The sequence below is a fragment of the Anthonomus grandis genome, chromosome 9, assembly GCF_022605725.1.
Source record: "Anthonomus grandis grandis chromosome 9, icAntGran1.3, whole genome shotgun sequence".
NCBI classification, from domain to species: domain Eukaryota; kingdom Metazoa; phylum Arthropoda; class Insecta; order Coleoptera; family Curculionidae; genus Anthonomus; species Anthonomus grandis.
The window spans coordinates 21,059,972-21,078,190 of record NC_065554.1 but is presented as its reverse complement, the minus strand read 5'-3'; the positions used below and the strand labels follow the sequence as shown (position 1 = coordinate 21,078,190).

The 18,219-nt window shown below is 29.6% G+C and overlaps 1 protein-coding gene across 1 annotated transcript in view; it reads left to right on the top strand.

The window, feature by feature from the left end:
* Positions 1 to 18,219, top strand: part of LOC126740557 (uncharacterized) — a 35,422-nt gene that overhangs the window by 2,907 nt on the left and 14,296 nt on the right. Inside the window, exons 9-32 of the mRNA XM_050446642.1 lie at positions 13 to 167; positions 5,864 to 5,975; positions 6,034 to 6,183; positions 6,261 to 6,281; positions 6,340 to 6,511; positions 6,743 to 6,927; positions 6,983 to 7,131; positions 9,226 to 9,343; positions 9,408 to 9,569; positions 10,100 to 10,141; positions 10,385 to 10,414; positions 10,474 to 10,675; positions 10,732 to 10,925; positions 14,843 to 15,003; positions 15,061 to 15,172; positions 15,232 to 15,246; positions 15,313 to 15,363; positions 15,836 to 16,015; positions 16,075 to 16,086; positions 16,176 to 16,193; positions 16,303 to 16,465; positions 16,857 to 17,026; positions 17,672 to 17,826; positions 17,888 to 17,999. Of these exons, the coding sequence (XP_050302599.1) occupies positions 13 to 167; positions 5,864 to 5,975; positions 6,034 to 6,183; positions 6,261 to 6,281; positions 6,340 to 6,511; positions 6,743 to 6,927; positions 6,983 to 7,131; positions 9,226 to 9,343; positions 9,408 to 9,569; positions 10,100 to 10,141; positions 10,385 to 10,414; positions 10,474 to 10,675; positions 10,732 to 10,925; positions 14,843 to 15,003; positions 15,061 to 15,172; positions 15,232 to 15,246; positions 15,313 to 15,363; positions 15,836 to 16,015; positions 16,075 to 16,086; positions 16,176 to 16,193; positions 16,303 to 16,465; positions 16,857 to 17,026; positions 17,672 to 17,826; positions 17,888 to 17,999 (2,841 nt within the window). The remainder of the gene's footprint in view (positions 1 to 12; positions 168 to 5,863; positions 5,976 to 6,033; positions 6,184 to 6,260; positions 6,282 to 6,339; positions 6,512 to 6,742; positions 6,928 to 6,982; positions 7,132 to 9,225; positions 9,344 to 9,407; positions 9,570 to 10,099; positions 10,142 to 10,384; positions 10,415 to 10,473; positions 10,676 to 10,731; positions 10,926 to 14,842; positions 15,004 to 15,060; positions 15,173 to 15,231; positions 15,247 to 15,312; positions 15,364 to 15,835; positions 16,016 to 16,074; positions 16,087 to 16,175; positions 16,194 to 16,302; positions 16,466 to 16,856; positions 17,027 to 17,671; positions 17,827 to 17,887; positions 18,000 to 18,219) is intronic.

Genomic DNA, 18,219 nt, shown 5'->3' with positions numbered 1-18,219 from the left:
ATGATGTTTTAGGTTTTGGAATAAACTCATTACTGGCCTATTACCTGCGTCCATTATTGAGTCAGCATAAAACACCAGTAGCCCGCATCACGGTTTTAAATCCACCAGCGGCAATATTTACAAATGCACCACCTAATATGGTTACAGACGTAAACTCTACTACTTCGGTAAGTATATATATAGATCAGCTTTAAATACCCTATGAAAAATTAAATAATTTAATTTTTCAAATAAAAATTAGGTGTTTAGAACTTCTTTCTTGGTTAATGATCAGTACAATGGAAAAAAAAGTAAGAAAATCAGTCTTTTACTATTAAATCTGCATCAATGAAATGATTATTTTCAGTTTCTAATAATGAATTCTATGTTCAATGAAATCGGAGGATAATATAATGTTAATTTCAGGAATTTAATTTTTGAGTACGATGCTAAAAAATATTTGAATTTTGATCAAATAACTTGTTTATATCCGGAAAAATATTATATTTAACTGCTCCTAAATTTTTTGCTGGTCTTTTTTCTTTAATTGTTATCAGATTGTTTATTTGTATCGAACTTTTATCCGGATAATTGGTTTCAGTTAAAGAAAAACATGTAATATGTTTTCTCTTTGTTAAGGTATACTTTGAATGTGTCGAAAGACTTTATTAAATCAAAACTGGACTTTAGTTTGTCTTTGATATTACATAGCGAGTTTTCCCGAAAGATAATGACGCATCATTTGCAGAAGCATCATGTCTACATTTATTATGTTTTGAATGCTTCCTATCTTTACATACTGCATTTGATCACAAAGGAAATTACATTTTTTTATTAAGATACCACATCCCTCAAATATTTCAGCTACATTTAATATAAGTCTTATAGGTCGGTAATTAGAGAATGTTTTGGAATAACAATCATTTTGTGCAAATAATTTGTATATTAGTTTGGGAATAGACCAGTTGACAGTCTTTAAAAAAGAGCCAAGTATTAGGCGAACTTAGGTTAAAAAAAAACAATTAAACTAACGGGTGGAAAATATAGTGATCTTTTAGGAAATATTTAATTTATTTTAAACTACTAGTTTGAAATTTTCGCTTTACTAAGAAAACTTTGGTTACCAAGCAGAACTAAACGATCAGTTTATTATCAGTAAGTAAAATAAACTATATTATTTTAAAATATAAGTATGCAAAGTTTATTAAATAGTGCAAAGAATATACCGCGAAACGGGGTTAAATTGATGATTTCGTTTGTAAATTTGCTTGTAACTCTTTTGTTAACTACGTATCGATATTAAAATTAATCATAAATAATTGTGTATAGATGCCGTAAAAAGATTTTGCAATCGTATCTGCTCTAAATTTAAAGTTGTTTAAAAAAATGACAAAATAAAGTCTGATCAATTTCATACCAAAAGGGGGGGGACTTTGATCAGTGCCATATAATTGTATTCTTCTTGCAATGCCTTAAAATGCATTATGAACAATTTAACCCCCGCTTATGTTCATCAATCCGTTTAAAAGTTACAGATAATTCTAGGTTTTGGGGTGAAATTGATCAGTCATAAAATTCCACTAATTGGTTATTTTTTCTGGTAAAATAAAAAAGAAACATTGCAGTTTTTTAATACTTTATTAAAAACACTTGTTTAAAAATACAAAAACTTATAAAAGACATTCAAAAAGTAAAGAAACAATTCTTCAATTAATAGATAGAAGCAGTAATACGTATAGTAAGGATTTACATCTCCTTAATATCTACTGCTTTTTTGAATTGATAAATGATTTGACCTTTGACGCATTCAGCGGCAGGTTGTGGCAAAATAGCAATTATATCTGCCAACTCTATGGAAAAGTCGATGCATTCTTGTGGTTTAAAAACAGTTTTTCTTCCATAGACAGATTTTAGTCCCAGAACTTCGAATTCGTTTTCATTCAATTGCATGCCCCCTAACACTTTAACCAATAAAAATGTCCCAATTTTGATCTCACTTTGACTCACTTCCAAATATTTCAATTTCTTTGTATTAATTTTTTAATTTCTTCGTTTTCCTGCAACTGGATAAATAGATCGTCGGCGGTCATGTCATCGTCGGAATTATCATTTGTTATAGGCTCTTCAACGTTACTGTCTGAACTGTTGGAATTATTTTGGGCTGTCACACTTTTCCCTGGCTGAACATCAAGTTTTGTTCTCTTTTTATTTCGTCTTGTTGAAGCATTTGAAAATCTCTGTTGTTGTAAGTAATTTACCAAAACGTTCTGCACTTGGTCTTGATTAAAATTTTCTCTAGGCAGCTTGTCTAATACTCGGTTTGGATTTAAAGGGACTATGCCACTTGCTTCAAAAGAAGAAATAAGATTTCGTTTAACCGCATGAAGTATTTTATCTTTGGATAGTTTACTATCCATTGTCACCAAGGTTTTTTGCAACAAATGTGGGAAATCCTTTTTGTCAATTGATGAATGTGTCGGATACGTATTTTTCCATTCTAGCAAGACTTCTCTCCAGGCCATTTTTAAAAAAAACCCTACATCCAACGGCTGACATAAATGTGTCACGTTCTTTGGCAGGCATACAAATCCAATGTCTTGGATTTGTGTCTTCACACAGTCTAATAACTTCTTCTATGAAATGTGAGGCTAAGTTATCGCCTAATAGAATTTTTCGCCCTTGCTGTCTTTTGGCATGTAGAAGAAACGCAGACTTAAACCAGTCATTAAAAGTTTCGGCGTCCATCCGCCCATGTGACGTTCGGTTGTATCGTGATCCAGCTGCACAGCATCTATCTATGCAACAGGGTTCTAATTTTGGTCCTTGTTCAGTCCACTGCGCCCACATTTTTTCTGCTCGATAAATTATATATGGTGGCAAAAGAACTCCTGCTGCAGAACCACACATCATCACTGAGGTTGCAGATTTAGTAAAATTGTACATTCGTTCAGGGTATTTTACTCCACGGGAATATATTAGTTTTTTGCGCCCAGGGTCTTCAAGCAAATTAGTTTCATTATAATTATATATGTTGCACGACGGAATACCATTTAAAATTATTTTAAGGTTTTCAAAATATTCAGTTAATGTTTGCCTGGAAACATCAGCACGAGCCCTTTTAATATTAGCTGCAAGCCTTTGAGTTATTACATTGTTATGTCTTTTTAACAGCGAAAATACCCAATCGGTACCGGGTAAATTATTCTTAAATTTTGTCACTAAACGACCTTGGGTATCTAGCAGGTTTTTTGCCATATGCCTTAAATCTGTTAAATTAAGAGGAAACCCCCATTCGCCACAAATAGCAACACATTTAAGAATTGTTTGTTCTTCATTGGAGCTAAAAACGGTTTGCCCGCCGTTACTTTTAACATGACGCCCATGGTATCTATTATTTAAGGTCCCGTAAGACATCTTGAACCATTTTGCAGCTTTGCGTAAACTCCACCCTTCATTTATAACCTTTTCTAATGCTTATTCTATGGACTCTTGACCGTAGTCTTTGTACCTTCGTGCCCCAACTTTTCTCTTATAAATTCTCGACATTATGTCAATATTCTAAAACAAAAAATATTATTATTCCTAGTAGTACTATACCCTTAAAATTATATAAGCTTTACAATCTGCTGATCAATTTGACCCCATCCAATAAATCTTAGAATTTCAGAAAAATCCGGCAACACCCCAAACTTTATTTTGAGGTTATAAAAATACAAGATATTCAGGATACTAAATTTATCACGTACATATCCATAATTTGCATGTATTTTTAAATAGCAGTCAAATTTTGGAAGGTTATATTTTTGTCTAAATATTACTTACATGTTTGAGAGTCGCAAACTCCAAAAAAAAAACATTTAACTGACAAAAAACATGCACATGGATCACTAGCTACACCATTACTGAATATGATTTTTTACCGAACGGAAAAAATCGGCACTTAATATGCGCGGGAAATTTAAATGTAAAATATTTTGATATGGTGATCAAAGTCGCCCCGCGAAATCAAATTCACCCCATTTCACGGTAATGATTAAAATATTGCAAACGCGATAGAATTAACTAATTGTATATAAATGTAGATTAGGTTCAAACGTTAAAAATATTGTTAAAATTTAAAAAAAAAATTAAAATATACACCATGGAATGCACAAAAAATTTATGGATTCTTTTCTATTTTCTTTTATGGATTATTTAATATTTGTGTCTCGTAAATAACAAATTTCGGGTACAACAAAAAGTAATAAATTAAAAAAAATATTTTAAGAAAATAAATAAATAAGATGTCTATCAATGATTTGTAGTTTAAGTTAAATTACCATATAAAATCAAAAATATATAGCAAGATGCATACAAAATAATAACCTAAGGATATAATATTTCGACACTAATAAAGTCTTTTTTGAGAAAGTATTTTAATTTAGTGAAAATAACTATTTTTTTATTTGACCAATTAAACTTTTCGGATATGTTTTGAGTAGCCAACAATACATTTTAGGTAAAAATTTGGATAGCATATCATCTTTATGATCTCAACTTAAAAAAACACATAAAATGGAAAATATGAAGCATAACAAATGCCGTCAAGTTTTTAATTTCATTTTATCATTTGATCTATTTATTATTATAAAAGGAAAAAAAATATTTAATTTGAACATTCTTTAACACAAATTAATTTTACCCCTATTTTTATAATTTTTTCGATTTAAGCAATTAAAATAAAAGTAACTTTGTATAAGTATGCCTATTTTATAATATGACGTGTAAAGGAAATAACAAAAATAAGTTTGAAATATCACACAAAATCGCACAAATTTTCAATGGAGAGTCAGTTTGTTTGAGAATTCACTTCTCAATCGATCGGTATAATATCCGTTACAAGAGACGACAAAAGACGACATAAGACATTCAAAACATGAGTTGTTAATCATAATATCAGATTTGGAGAAGTTATGGAGTCACAAAGAAGAGGACACACACACTTTACTGTAATAAAAAAAATATATAGTCGCTCTGGTTTCCAGTTTCCATTTCGAAGAAGTTCCAATGAGAATGCGTATTCCGAAAATTTGTAGTTTTTGTAATATTTGAAATTTATTATTTTTCGACCCTAAAAATAGTATTCGATTTCTAAATGGTATCACTTGTTCATAACGGGACGACATTAAAAAACAATCAAAGGATACAATAATATTACTACTAGTTATTTGCAAATTGTCAATAATAAATCATGCTGAGACGATTGAATAACACATACGAAGATTATTTAATTTTATTTATTATTTAAGGATAATTTGATACAAACATTATTAAATGTTGAAACTGATGTCCTTGATTTTTAACACATTTCTCGCATCTACGTAGTAATTCTTCTATAAATCGGAACCTCCATACGCAATCTTCTTTGGTGTCTATTGTGGTGATAGATCTGGGCAGCGGGGTGGACAAAGGTGTGGTCTGTTGTTGGCTATCCATTAATCGTGAAACATACTTTGGAGCTGATTGAGTAAAAGGCCATTATGTTAAGGCGCGGTATCACATTGGTAGAATACATTTTAAAAATTAATTTGAAAACTGCGCAAGATATTACGACATCGCTCATCTAGAAATTATTTAACGATGTACCTAATAACTAAACAAATTGAAATCTGTCTTTACTTAGCACTTAAATAATAGTCTTTATAGAATTCTACAGCATTTTGAATTTTCTTTATATAATGTCAAATTTTTATATTTTTTCTAATTATAGTTTTTTTCACAATGGATTGATGCGATGTCTGCAGACACTCTGCTTTTATATAAAAATAGTAGTGTTATCAGCAAAGAGAACCAATCTTCCGAGATACAACTCAAATGATTATTATTAAATTTTATATCTTTTTAGGTAGTCAGCTTGTATACTACTATTAACGATTCAGTACAATGCTGTAATTTAGGGCAGGTCAATATTTTCATCAATAATCCACTCGAAATTCATCCATCTTGCCTCGATGAAGGTAAAAGATCAACATGTAAACCTGAATTTCCCTTGATATTTTGTATTAATAATTATAGAAAATCCGGAGAAATGCACGTTTAATGAAATCCTCAAGGACATGTTTGTTTTGATGAAACCCAACGTAACGGTTATCGATGAAGATGGTAACAAATATCCGCTACTAAAATTACCTCTAGATATCAAAGGGAATTTCACGGTGATGACGGGTATGTTCAATATACATTACCTTTTTTAATATATATTAACCATTATAAACACTAATAATCTCTTTATTTTTTCTTAGTTAATCGCGATGTTTTATTAGGTAAGTGACATTCGATTAAAGTTTCATAGCAAAGGAATCTTTAAAATATTTTTTTTAGAAATATTTGTGAAAGCTAACTTTAAAGTTGTGAGTGGTGGATTTTCAATAGGTAAAATTAAATATGGACGTGAAAGCATAGTGGATGATCTTAAAATATTCCAAAATGAACATGCACAAGGCAATTATACCATAATACTCGATGGTGCAGAGAAAATTAATCGCGGTAAATGGTAAGATGGAAGAATTATCTTTTTAAGTTTCTTTTTTGATAAAAATTTATATTTAAACACATATAATTAGAAAAAGATGCTAATAGGAACAGTAGTTCTAAGTAAATCTTTATTGAGAAAAAAAAGCTATTAGTAATAAATAGCTTAGTTTAAATATCTATTTAATATAAGTTTACGTCCTCTATAACATAAACTTTAATATTAAAAAAACATATTTATTTATATTTTTAGGGCTTCGGAACTTATGAAACAAATCTTAAAAAATAGTAAAGGAGAGTTTGTTACTCTATTTAACTATTCGAGCGCGATACCACCCAACGTAAAAGACACTAATGCCCGAGCTATAATAATTAGTAAATTAATACGAGAATTTCTAAATGTAAACAACATACCTCCAAAGAGGTTAAGAATAATAGGTAAAGTTTAAAACTGTACAATCGATTTTGACTGAATATCGCCTTCACTTTTTAGGCCATAAGGACGCGGCATTAATTTCGTATCACCTAAATAAATTGTTGGAAAAGGACTGCACTTTCATCTTAAAGATAATCAATGTGAACCCAACTAGCGAATTGCAGCAAATAATGGTATCGGAATCGTCTAAATTCAGAGGTACAAAGGTAAGTTAACAGAATTTTCTTTATTAAATTTATTATAGAGGTGGTTTGTTTGAGAATTCATTATTATCATCGATTAGTATAATTTCGTTCAAACTATAAGTGAGTTCGCACTTTACCAAAATGATGCCTGTAGTTTCTCTTACCTCTCGCTAGAATATTTCCTGTATTTGTCTTGGTTATAAAAAAATTATGCGTTTAACTAAAGGTGCCAGTTTCATGTCTGACTACATTTTGACGAGCAGATTTCCAATCGTTGACTTCATCCTAATGCTCAATAGAAGTCCCATATTCAGAAAACATCCATACATATTCTTAAGGTAAAGTAATAACTTCACGTTTCTTGATTGACCTTCTCAATATAAGCCACACACTCTATCTGGTGGTAAGAAAGAGTGTCCTAGAATTGGAAACATAGATTCTATTTGCATTAGGTTTAAGGATGCATTTTTCTGGAGTTATGAACATAACATACCATTTCATAGACACTATTTGTTCTTTTTTTTAATTTACTTTATTCCAACGATAAAAGAAAACATTTTCTTATGATTGCTTGGCTTTAGAATCTTCAAGAACTATAGTCAGATTATATTACATACATTGGTCTACTATAGTAAGCACTGTGATCAGGAACATATTTTTTATGTAGTATTTAACAAAAACAGCTTTTGCCTTAGGAGTAACCATTGTTTGTCTGGATCTATTAGGTTTGCACTGCTTAGTAAATTTAAGAATAAAATTATCCTATTTTTGCTCCTCTAGAATAATGTAAAAAAGTTGTGAAAAAACATTCCAATGAACAGTTAACAGATTAATAATACAGGCGTATCTACGCCTGTACTAACTTCCTTCTTTAGGTCTAAATATTCTTATTTTCTCTCTTTCTCTCCTCTAGAAACGAGAATACTCCAATCTTTTTTTTCTCCTCCACATGGCCTCATTAGCATTTCGTTTACTTGGTTTATCACCCTTTTTTAGATTATTCTAAATTTCTTTTTAGAAAATATGCATATTATAGCTCACGAACATGCCAACTCATAACAATAAAGAATGTATAATTTTGTAACACGACTCAAATAAAGATATTTTTGTGAACCTTAAAATACCAAGCTTTTTTAATAATAAAACAAGATCTTATTGATAACCACAATATCACGTGTAGAGTAAATAACAAAGAGAAGTCTGAAATATCACACAAAACCGTGTTTTTCAATGGACAGCTAGTTTGTTTGAGAATTTGTTTCTTAATCGATCAGTAGAATATCGCTTAAACTATGAATAACAACATTTTTGCTTGGATCTTCAAAACATGAATTGTCGATCATAATATTAAAATATCATGATCTACATATCTATCCTTATAAAAGACTGCTCTTGTTTTCAAAAAAATTAAGTAATCTAAAATCAAATAATACTTATGCCGATTGCAACGTTATTTTAGAATTTTCTAGTTATACCTGGTTGCTCCAGCCATAGATAAAGTCGCTCTAGTTTCTACTCTTTTACTAGTTTTTCTATGTTTTACTCCAGCCGTTTCTACAGCTTGGTTTGGTATATTTAAAGAAACTTGTGCAACTCAAAAGACAAAAACAGTGGAGGAGAAAAGGCAAACATCATGGAAATAAAAGATGTTTTAAGAGTTTTAGGCACTAAGCCTTTAAAAAAAGATTGTTATAAAGATTGGACGTTTTTACTTTCTTTAAGACATAATACTTCATTATCAAAAGCCTTAGATATTAAAAAAATACTGTGCAAAAAAAATTCGATTACCACACAATCAAGAAAAGTGGATAATTGATAAATTCTTAAAATAATTCTGAAAAGAGAAAATCATAAACACAAAGGAACTATAATTTTTTTAATATGGGAATATGTAAAAACTCTGATTAGATTAAGTAATTATTTAAGTAAAGTTACTTACTGCTATGAACAACAAGAGGATAAATTTTCTATGATAACAAAGCTTCAAGACTTAAAGCTATGAAGGCTTGTATCTGAGCATAAAAGGACTTTCTTTGCAAAACTGCCTTAAAAGTTCTTGCACTCTTTTAAAATATCATAATGGTGGTATGATAAGTGTGACAAATTTTTTTTCAGATGATTAACCTTATTTCTCAAGCTGAATCCTCTTCCTCTATACCGCAACTGCAAGACGGAGTCCTAAATCTTATAATAAACAACGCTACTGTAGTACAGCCGGATTGTAAACAGGCTGGTAAATAAGAATAAATATTTATTAAAAAATAATTGGTCATATTATAATTTTTCTTATATTTTAGAAAATCCAGAACAGTGTTCAGACAACATTGGCTTGGTTACTATATTGGACAGTTTTGAAAATGTGATAAGTGCAATCTGCGTCACCGGAGATGGTTTCATATATAATATATTGGAAATACCACCCAATATTTATGTCGGAGAATTCCAAGTAATTCGTAATGGTAAGCTAATTAAAAAAAATTCAGGTTTATTTTTATGTTATGTGATTTTGGTTACATAAACATATTAATTGATTATTGTCTTTAAAGTTAAAAGAATTGCCTGTTATGGAATTAATTTTATGTAATCTCCTATTTGGGTCTATGGTGAATTATCATATCTAAAAAATAATTTCTAAGTCAATATAACCTTTATATAATTAATTATATTATTTGGAACTAATATAAATTCACAGATATCTTTCACTTTTCAGTTCTCTATAAAGAAAAAAATATTTTTTATATCTTTTTTTTTGGTCTCTATAGCTTTACTTTTTTTTAATTAACTTAAAATTAAATATCCTAAAGTAATCATCTTTTTCGTATTTTTTTAAAATTCATAAGTCTAAAATGATGTCTAAAAAATTATGATTTTTCCTTTGAACTTAGGTAATCTTGCAGGGTAAGTATCAATTCTTAAAACGGTTTATTTCTTTTAATAAAATAAACTAATAAATAAGCATTTTTTTAAAATTATATGATTTCTATTTCAGTATGGGTACCTCCTCCTCCCGAGGAAAATGAAGTTCCATCGGGTAAGAATAAAATATTTAAAAAAAAATATTTTTGATTCATCTATTCTTTTAATATTAATGTAGAAAATAGACAAAGTTGCTATTTCTGACATATTTTTGCAGCTGTTTTTTACTTATATACTATGAATTGAAATTGATTTTTGCAAAAAATATTAAATAACTGATGTTGATTGTGAACAATAAATTAATGTTTACTTGAAATAAAAATCACAGAATCTTGTATCACATTTTTCTTTTTTTTAGCGTACGAGCCACCATCCGATATACCAAACAGTAAGTACAGTTTGCATAAAATGTAAACAATAACATCATATGTCAATGATAATTTTTAGGTCCACCCAACTTAAAACATGGTAACGATTCCATGAATCCAGAATCAAAGGTCCTAATTAAATACACATATCCAAATGGAACACGTTTGGTCCTTGATCTAACAATGAAATCTCAAGAAGGGCTCGTTCAATTCCTTCGACAGCCCTATAGAAGGATAATCTTTATTATAATAAATAAACAACAGCACTCTGATGAAAGCTGGTATATATATTTTATAAAAACGCACTCAAAAAACTTTTTACAAATTGATTTTCCAGGCCAGAGCAAATTAAAGATCAGCTTCAATCCGTCGCTCAAACCACCGAATCGGTAATATTCCCAATAGTAATTGACTGGACTAGAGAATCCAAAATGGCTCAACATCCAACTGCTAGAGCTTATAAGGTAGCCAGAGATGTCCTTAGAGCTATGATACGATTAGATATAACAGCAAGAGAAACTGAAATTATTGGTATGTAAATAAATTTAAAATGTAAGACAAACCATAACAATTTGATTGGATCTATGGAATATGAATACATAATACTTTAATTTTACTTTTATACGAATACGGTAGAATGGAGTAATTCCGCATATGGGATAATTTGGTAAACTAGCTATTCTGAATAAACTTATGGATCGAATTACTTATCATTGGTAGTAAGCATTTGCAAAACAACCGTTTTTCGAACAATAAAAAGGTTTGAAAAGGCATCAGAAAATGTATGACTTATATAAAAGAAAAAACCTGGTGGGAATTTAATTTAATTAAACGTTCCAATGAACTTGAATCTTGAATTGTTTTTGTAATTCTTCTCTTTTCAACCGGGATATCAAAACGTTAGAAAAATCAACGTTATCGGAGCGATTTTTTGCACTCCTGTTTGTTATTTATCATTTTGCAAATTGGTGCAAGTTCGACTAAAGAAGACTCAAAAACTGGACGATAATGCTATCAAAGATGCATTAGAAGACGTTAAAGTTGAAAGTAAATAATTAAGATGAAATGTTTTCATACATTATTGTTTTATTGGTTTTTATTCTTTAGGTATGTCAAACCGATGTTACGATGAACGAGAAAGAAAGTTTGAGACTATTTACTAAAATCCTCCAAAATGTTTCACTGTCTTGTATTGCGGCAAATTCGACATCTTGCATTGCAATTTGGAAAAAAAATTGAGGGTCAGCTGCTATTTAAAAAAGTCAGTAAAAAAACTAGTTACCGGCATAAATTGGCTTAGAGGTCTCCTGAAAAGGCATTCCGATCTGTGTTTGGTTTAAACCCATAGCAACATAGTTAGATCAGCAGCAATATTCTATATCTATTCTATCTGAAAGGTCATCACCAATCCTTACCCTACCCCTAGATCTTTTCTTATAAGCTCTACCCAAGTATCAATTTGTTGAGATCTAAGACACTTAAGTTAAGATTACTCTTATTTTCACTAGTTGCAATGTTGTTTTCAGTGCGAAATTTAGTTGGTTTTGCAAGGTCGTGTATTTTCGACCACTTCGATGTACGGCACCTGTGTTGCAAGTGTTAGAGAACTCCGCTGTTTTTTACAACTTATTTTTTTACGAGTACTATAGATGGTAGCAGTCGTAATTTACACTTAAAACAACGATGTGCAGGCGTGTATTTCAAATTAAAAACCCAGTAACAACATTACCTCATCGTTAGCGAATGGGTTTTACATTGCCTGATCGTCTGTGTTGAGCATTTTCCGCTGTAGAGGGAGCTTTTTGATGTTAAGAAAAACAAAGTTAGAGAGAATAAGAGGAAGAAAAAATATTCAATTCAACATAACATACTTAATCTAGATTTTTATTTTTATAATTCATTTTTTGCTTGGAATTATTGAAATTTATTATTTTTGATTTGCTTTAAAAAAGAAGATATATAAAGACTACAGCCGCAATAAAAAAGTTGAAATGAAAGCCAAAATGCCTACAGCTAGCTTACCTGAAGTTGATAAGGATAATGCAGAATCAATGGAAATGGTGAAAAATATTAATGAAAAATTTGCATTTATATCTGTTTCTTAAGTAACCTATAAAAAAAATAATTTATTTCCGAAATCTGCTATAAATTTAGAGCGCGCATGTTATTTAGGGCTAAAATAATTGTTTCACAGTAAACTACCTTCCCTTTATAAATTAAGTGCTTGTAAATTATTCAAAACGGCTATTTTACCCGTATAATTTACCATATTAAACTACATACAAAATAAAGAATAACTGTTTGAAATATGGATTAAAAAAGTATTATTTTTAGAGTAGCTGTCTTCTGGAGTTATCTATTAGTTTATTGGTAAAAAAGTAACTAATTTTTCTGACGTTCTAGCGTCCATCCGTCCAAAAATCAGTAACTCCAAAATGTTGCAAAGGCGTTTAAAATGTTAACAGGTAGTCACTGCGTAACATCAAGACAACTTAAAAAATCTCTTTCAAATTGGTGTAAAACAACAACCCCTCTGCGGTTAAGACAACGTAAAATGCAACGTTGCGTTACAATTTGCAACGTTGTCGCGTCGAAAAATTGCTAACTGGGTAGTTACTCTGATCAGCTTGGATACCATATTTTAACCTTTCTTACACTTATGTGGGCTTGCAGTACATATATAAATATCTGGTGGATGTCTTAACTGAATTTCCAACTCTTTTCTAGAAATTGTCTTGTAATAAACAGCTAGTTCGTTGTTGCTTTGAATCTGCACTGGTAGATAGTCTCGCAATATTTTTTCGCTGAAGAAGGCTAGTCTCAGGATAATTACGTTCGATAGGACTTTAGAGGCTACGTTGATTATTGCTGCCCCTCTATAGTTTTTTTGTAGTGGATCCAAAAATTCAGCTACTAAGTGAATTTAAATTCACTTAATAGCTGAATGAAGTGAATTAAGTGAATTAAAATCAAGACTGACTGAAACTAAAACTGAAACAAAACTCAAGAATGTGAATTATGTAAATTAAAATTAGGTCTTCTCCAGGGACATTAGTTTTTTAATTTTTCTCTATTGCTTTAATCATGAAGCAGTTGATGAAAGTAGCTTTTTTGTTTTCCATATTTCCACTTTGTCAGTTATTAGATCGCCATTTTTCTTATGTAAAATATTGTCGATCCTAGGTCTGAATCCTGCTCTTGTAGAGCCTAATTTTTGGTCGATGTTCCTGTTTTATTTTTTCCGTCATCTTCTAGTGCAATTAACTCTTTGTCATGCCATTTTCTCTTTTTTCTTTTTAACAGTTTCTTTTCTAGGTTTCTTAGTCGCTTGAATTATTCCTTGTTCTTCTCTGTGGGACTTTCTAGCAGTATTTCTCTTCTCCGTAGCATTTTGCAATCTTTATCATACTAGTAAGTTTTCTTTTGCCTCCTAGGTTTTTTCCTTATTACCTTTCTAGCTGCCTCTATAATTGTATGTGGTGTTAGTAATTTCTCTAATGCGTCGCTCTACATCTTCCTGATACTGTACCCTTATCGCAGTCTGCTTAAGTTTCAATGTATTCCACACAGAAGAATGATAATTAGTTTATTTGTTCTTTGCTCTAGATATTCTGACTTTGATTTTGGCTTTAACCAGAAAACGATCTGAGTCGGCATTTGTCCTCTTAGAGGTTTTTACGTCTAGTACACTACGTCCGTGCCTTGCATCAATTATAACAAGACCGATTTTCTTCCTGATTAAACCATCAATAAATATTTATGCGATTTTATATATATCTTTATGTTTAAACATAGTGGACTTTACTTAATTACTTATATTACTTAATGCTGCAAGATGTCCGACTTTTTATCTAGATTGCCTCTTTTTATCTAATTTTAGTGGTTCAAACCATAAAACTCAGTTCAGTAGAGAATTCTTAACTACAAAACCTATTTCGAAAGAGTGGGCAATTTGATCATTGCTTCTATAGAAAAGTACCTAACTCTTAACACTGGTGTGATAACCCTAATTATATCCATTCTTTCCATTTCTTTGATCGCTTTTATTGCGGCACTTTGTCAAGATAGGCTGAGCACATTCTAATATTCGTGTATTCTTTCCTAGTTCTATGCGTTGTTTCTTATTCTTGCCTCTTCATAACCTATACTTTTATCACAAGGTGGAGTGGTTAGTTTCACGCTCAACTCTTCTGTTTTCTCAAACAAGCTTGAGACCATCTATGGAAGAGTTATGGGTATTGCAGGATTATAATTTTGCAAACAACATAATATCGATGGATTTAGCAATTTAAATTTTATTAGCGTTTAGCAGAAAAAAAATAAAAATGGGTTGATTTTAAGCAACTATAGATAGCTATTCCTAATACTCAAAAATTGTGAAAAAATATTTTTTAAATTTTTATTGTAAATTAATTAAGATAACAAATATTACCTAATTCACATTTTAGCATTTGGCGAAAGTGCCCACTTGGCAGGCATTATTGGGCAAATATGTAAAGTCTATTTTCACGCTCCTCTTTTAAGGATTATCGCCTTACAACCCACAAAATTAGTTGAATTTAAAGACAGAAAGGTGAATCATAGATTGCATAAATCGGACGCTGTCCAGGTAAGACAGTTTTTTTAAACCAAAAATAATAATAAACTATATGTTTGATACTTTAAGGTTATCTCAGTGGTCACAGAAACCACTAAATATGGAGAGTGTTGCGGAGATGAAGCCAGTGTGCAAGTGATCGTTGGAGATCCCGAAAATGGACAGACGTGGTGCAAAAATGGTAAAACAAGGTTACGTTTAGTAAAATTTATTTGCTTTATTGTTTCTCATTATTTTTAGCCAACCCAAATCCTCGTAAGTAAACTTTCTTTTTTAACATAATGTTTGGTTATGTATATGAACACTAATAAAAAATTTCAGCTAAGCCAAAAGAATCAGATGACGATGATAATTTAAATGAAGAATTAGATGGTAAGTAAACTTTAATAAAAGTAAAGATTTAAATTTAAAAAAAAAATACTTTAATTTTTTTTTTTAAATTTCATTTAGATAAAAAAGTAAATATAGATATATCTGATTTTTGACAAAAACGTTCTTTTTTTAGTAATTCATTTTAATACCTTCTCTTAATCATTCGCAATTATTGATAAGAATTATTAATTTAAAAATATATAAATATAAAACAAATATACAGGGTACTTGCTAATTAATGGTATATTATGTAAAAATCAAGGCCTCCTTATGCAAAAGTATTACGAATTAACCATACTCAGTTATATATCACAAAGTTGATATTAACTGGGAAATTCACAAATAAGGATGTTGAACTTATATACATAATATAATACCTAGTAATAAAATAGAAGCATTTAAAAAAAATATTCTTATCAGATTTATGATAGATGTAAGAGTATTCCATTTATTACTATAATTATTATTTTAGCATCCAGCTGTTCCCATGAGTCTGCTACCAATATATTTATAAAGAGTTACACCTTAAGGCCCGTAAAAATTGTAAATTATGAAACCAATGAACTTCTGCAAAATTTCCCTTATAATGTGGCAACTAATATTAGTGGAATATACCTTATGCCAATAAAAAATTACAACCCTATGCACCCAGGTATTTTTATTATTAAATAAACTTTGTATTTAATTTTTAATTGATTTTTTTATTTTCAGATGAAATAGAACGTAAGTGTTTGTAAATAATATTAATTTTAATCTTCTATAAGGAGTGTTATTGACTGCTTACAAATAATACTTTTTTTATTTTTTTTTAGCATCAAAACCAGTATATCGTAAGTTTTTTATTCATTAATATTAAATTAAAGATAGCCAGACGTAGATGTAAACAGTCATTTTTATAGCATTTAACTATAAAAGATTAACCTGAAACTTATTTTTAAGCCAATGGAAGTAGCCTTGAAGGAAAAGCCTATTATCCCGGTGGATCTTACTCTTGGGAAAATGGAATAAAAGGATCATTAGTTAAAGATTTAACTTTACTCATAAAAAAGAATCATAAGGTTATGATTATTATTACTGGCGGAGATAAGTCGCATTTATCCTGGTAAAAACATGTTTTTTTTAATACATTTTTAATTTTTTTTGTAGGTTTTTAAGGTATTAAAAATATGTAATTTAATTTCAGCACAAGCATTTAGATTATCCTATAGATGACCCTATATAAACGATAAATAATTTTAAAAGTACACTAAAAAAATTATTTTAAAATTTATAACCATTTTTTTTCTCATATAAATTAATAGAATTAAATTTCTTTTGTGCAAATTTATAGTGTCTTGCTTTTCAAAAAAAAATCAAAAATTTTAAACAACAAAAGACATACTTCTTAGACTTATTTACTAATTTTAGTAAAAGATTAAACAAAAAATACATATTGCTTATCTGTATTAAGATTCTACAATTTTATATATAATTAATATATTCAATTTTACTAGGACAACTGAATTAGCAAATCTAACGGACCATATACTTATTGTTAAAAGTTATGATGCATATTATAAGCAATGCATGGAAGGAGATCATAAGATTCTTGTTAAAGTTGCTGAGCAAATTGCAAATGAGATTAAGCTGCTAGAGATTAAACCCAGTAATTTGACTTTGGCAGGTAAAAAAAACATATTAAATTTATTATTTTCAAGAGAATATAGGCATATATTTGTGATTTTTGGTATTTGAATATAGGCATATACACTTAGTGTAAAAAAAGGTTATAGTACCTCCTGAAAGGACCTATTTATTAATATTAACAAGCCTTAATTAAAAAAAATATATATATTATTACTAATAGGTTTTGATTCAATTTTATTTTTAATTGACTAAAAAAATAGGCTTCTAACTGTTAAAAGTAATTTCTCATATATTCCAAATGATAAAACTATTTATCAAATTTATTGTAAACATTTAAAGCAATTTTAACTTTTTCCCTAGTATGGGGATGCCATATTGTTTGTTTATTAGCTTTTTAAGTCATACTATCTATCAATTATTCCTAGTCCGAGAATTCATTATATCCATAGTTGTAATTTTGTTTAAGCCTGAACAATTAAGTGATTAAAGAAAAATACTTTTAGCTTCTTTTATTTTAATATTGTTTTGAGACTTACGTCCCTCATCGATTTATAAAATGTTGTTTAGACCTTAAAAAATTAAAAAACTATATAAATTAAATTTTATGTTTTAATTTTTTCCGTAATTTTCTTGTTTTTTAAAGCCTATAATTTAGACATATATTTTACATTTTCAAAAACAGGATTTGGAGTAAGCGCTCACTTGGCCGGATTAGTATCCAGACTAGTAAAGGAAAAATTGAACCATGTAGATCAAATAATAGCACTGAATCCAAACATGGACCATTCTTTCAAACTTCCAGAAAAAGTCAAACTTAAACCTAATGATGCCAAACATGTAAGTATACTTTGTCTTACTACTTAGATAATTATTGATAATTTTTTTCACGAATTTCTAGGTAATGGTTCTTAATACCCAAGCGGATGACGAATACGTTTGTTGTTCTCTGGATCTCGTAACTGTCATGGTCAACAATCCTTATACTACTCAGCCCGGTTGTGAACTTGGCGGTAAGCGGTTGTTATTTAATACATGAAGGGTTCCAAAATTTGTCATAAATTATCTGATAATAGAATAAAGAACATTTTTTTAAATAAAATTAATTGTTTAAATGTTTTTAAACATTTGGGGAATAAGAATATTGAAGATTAAAAGTATTAAAAGCATCACCTCTCTCCTGTCAGAAGGCTTGCTATCATCATAGCTACATTGATGCTGTAATTATAAACC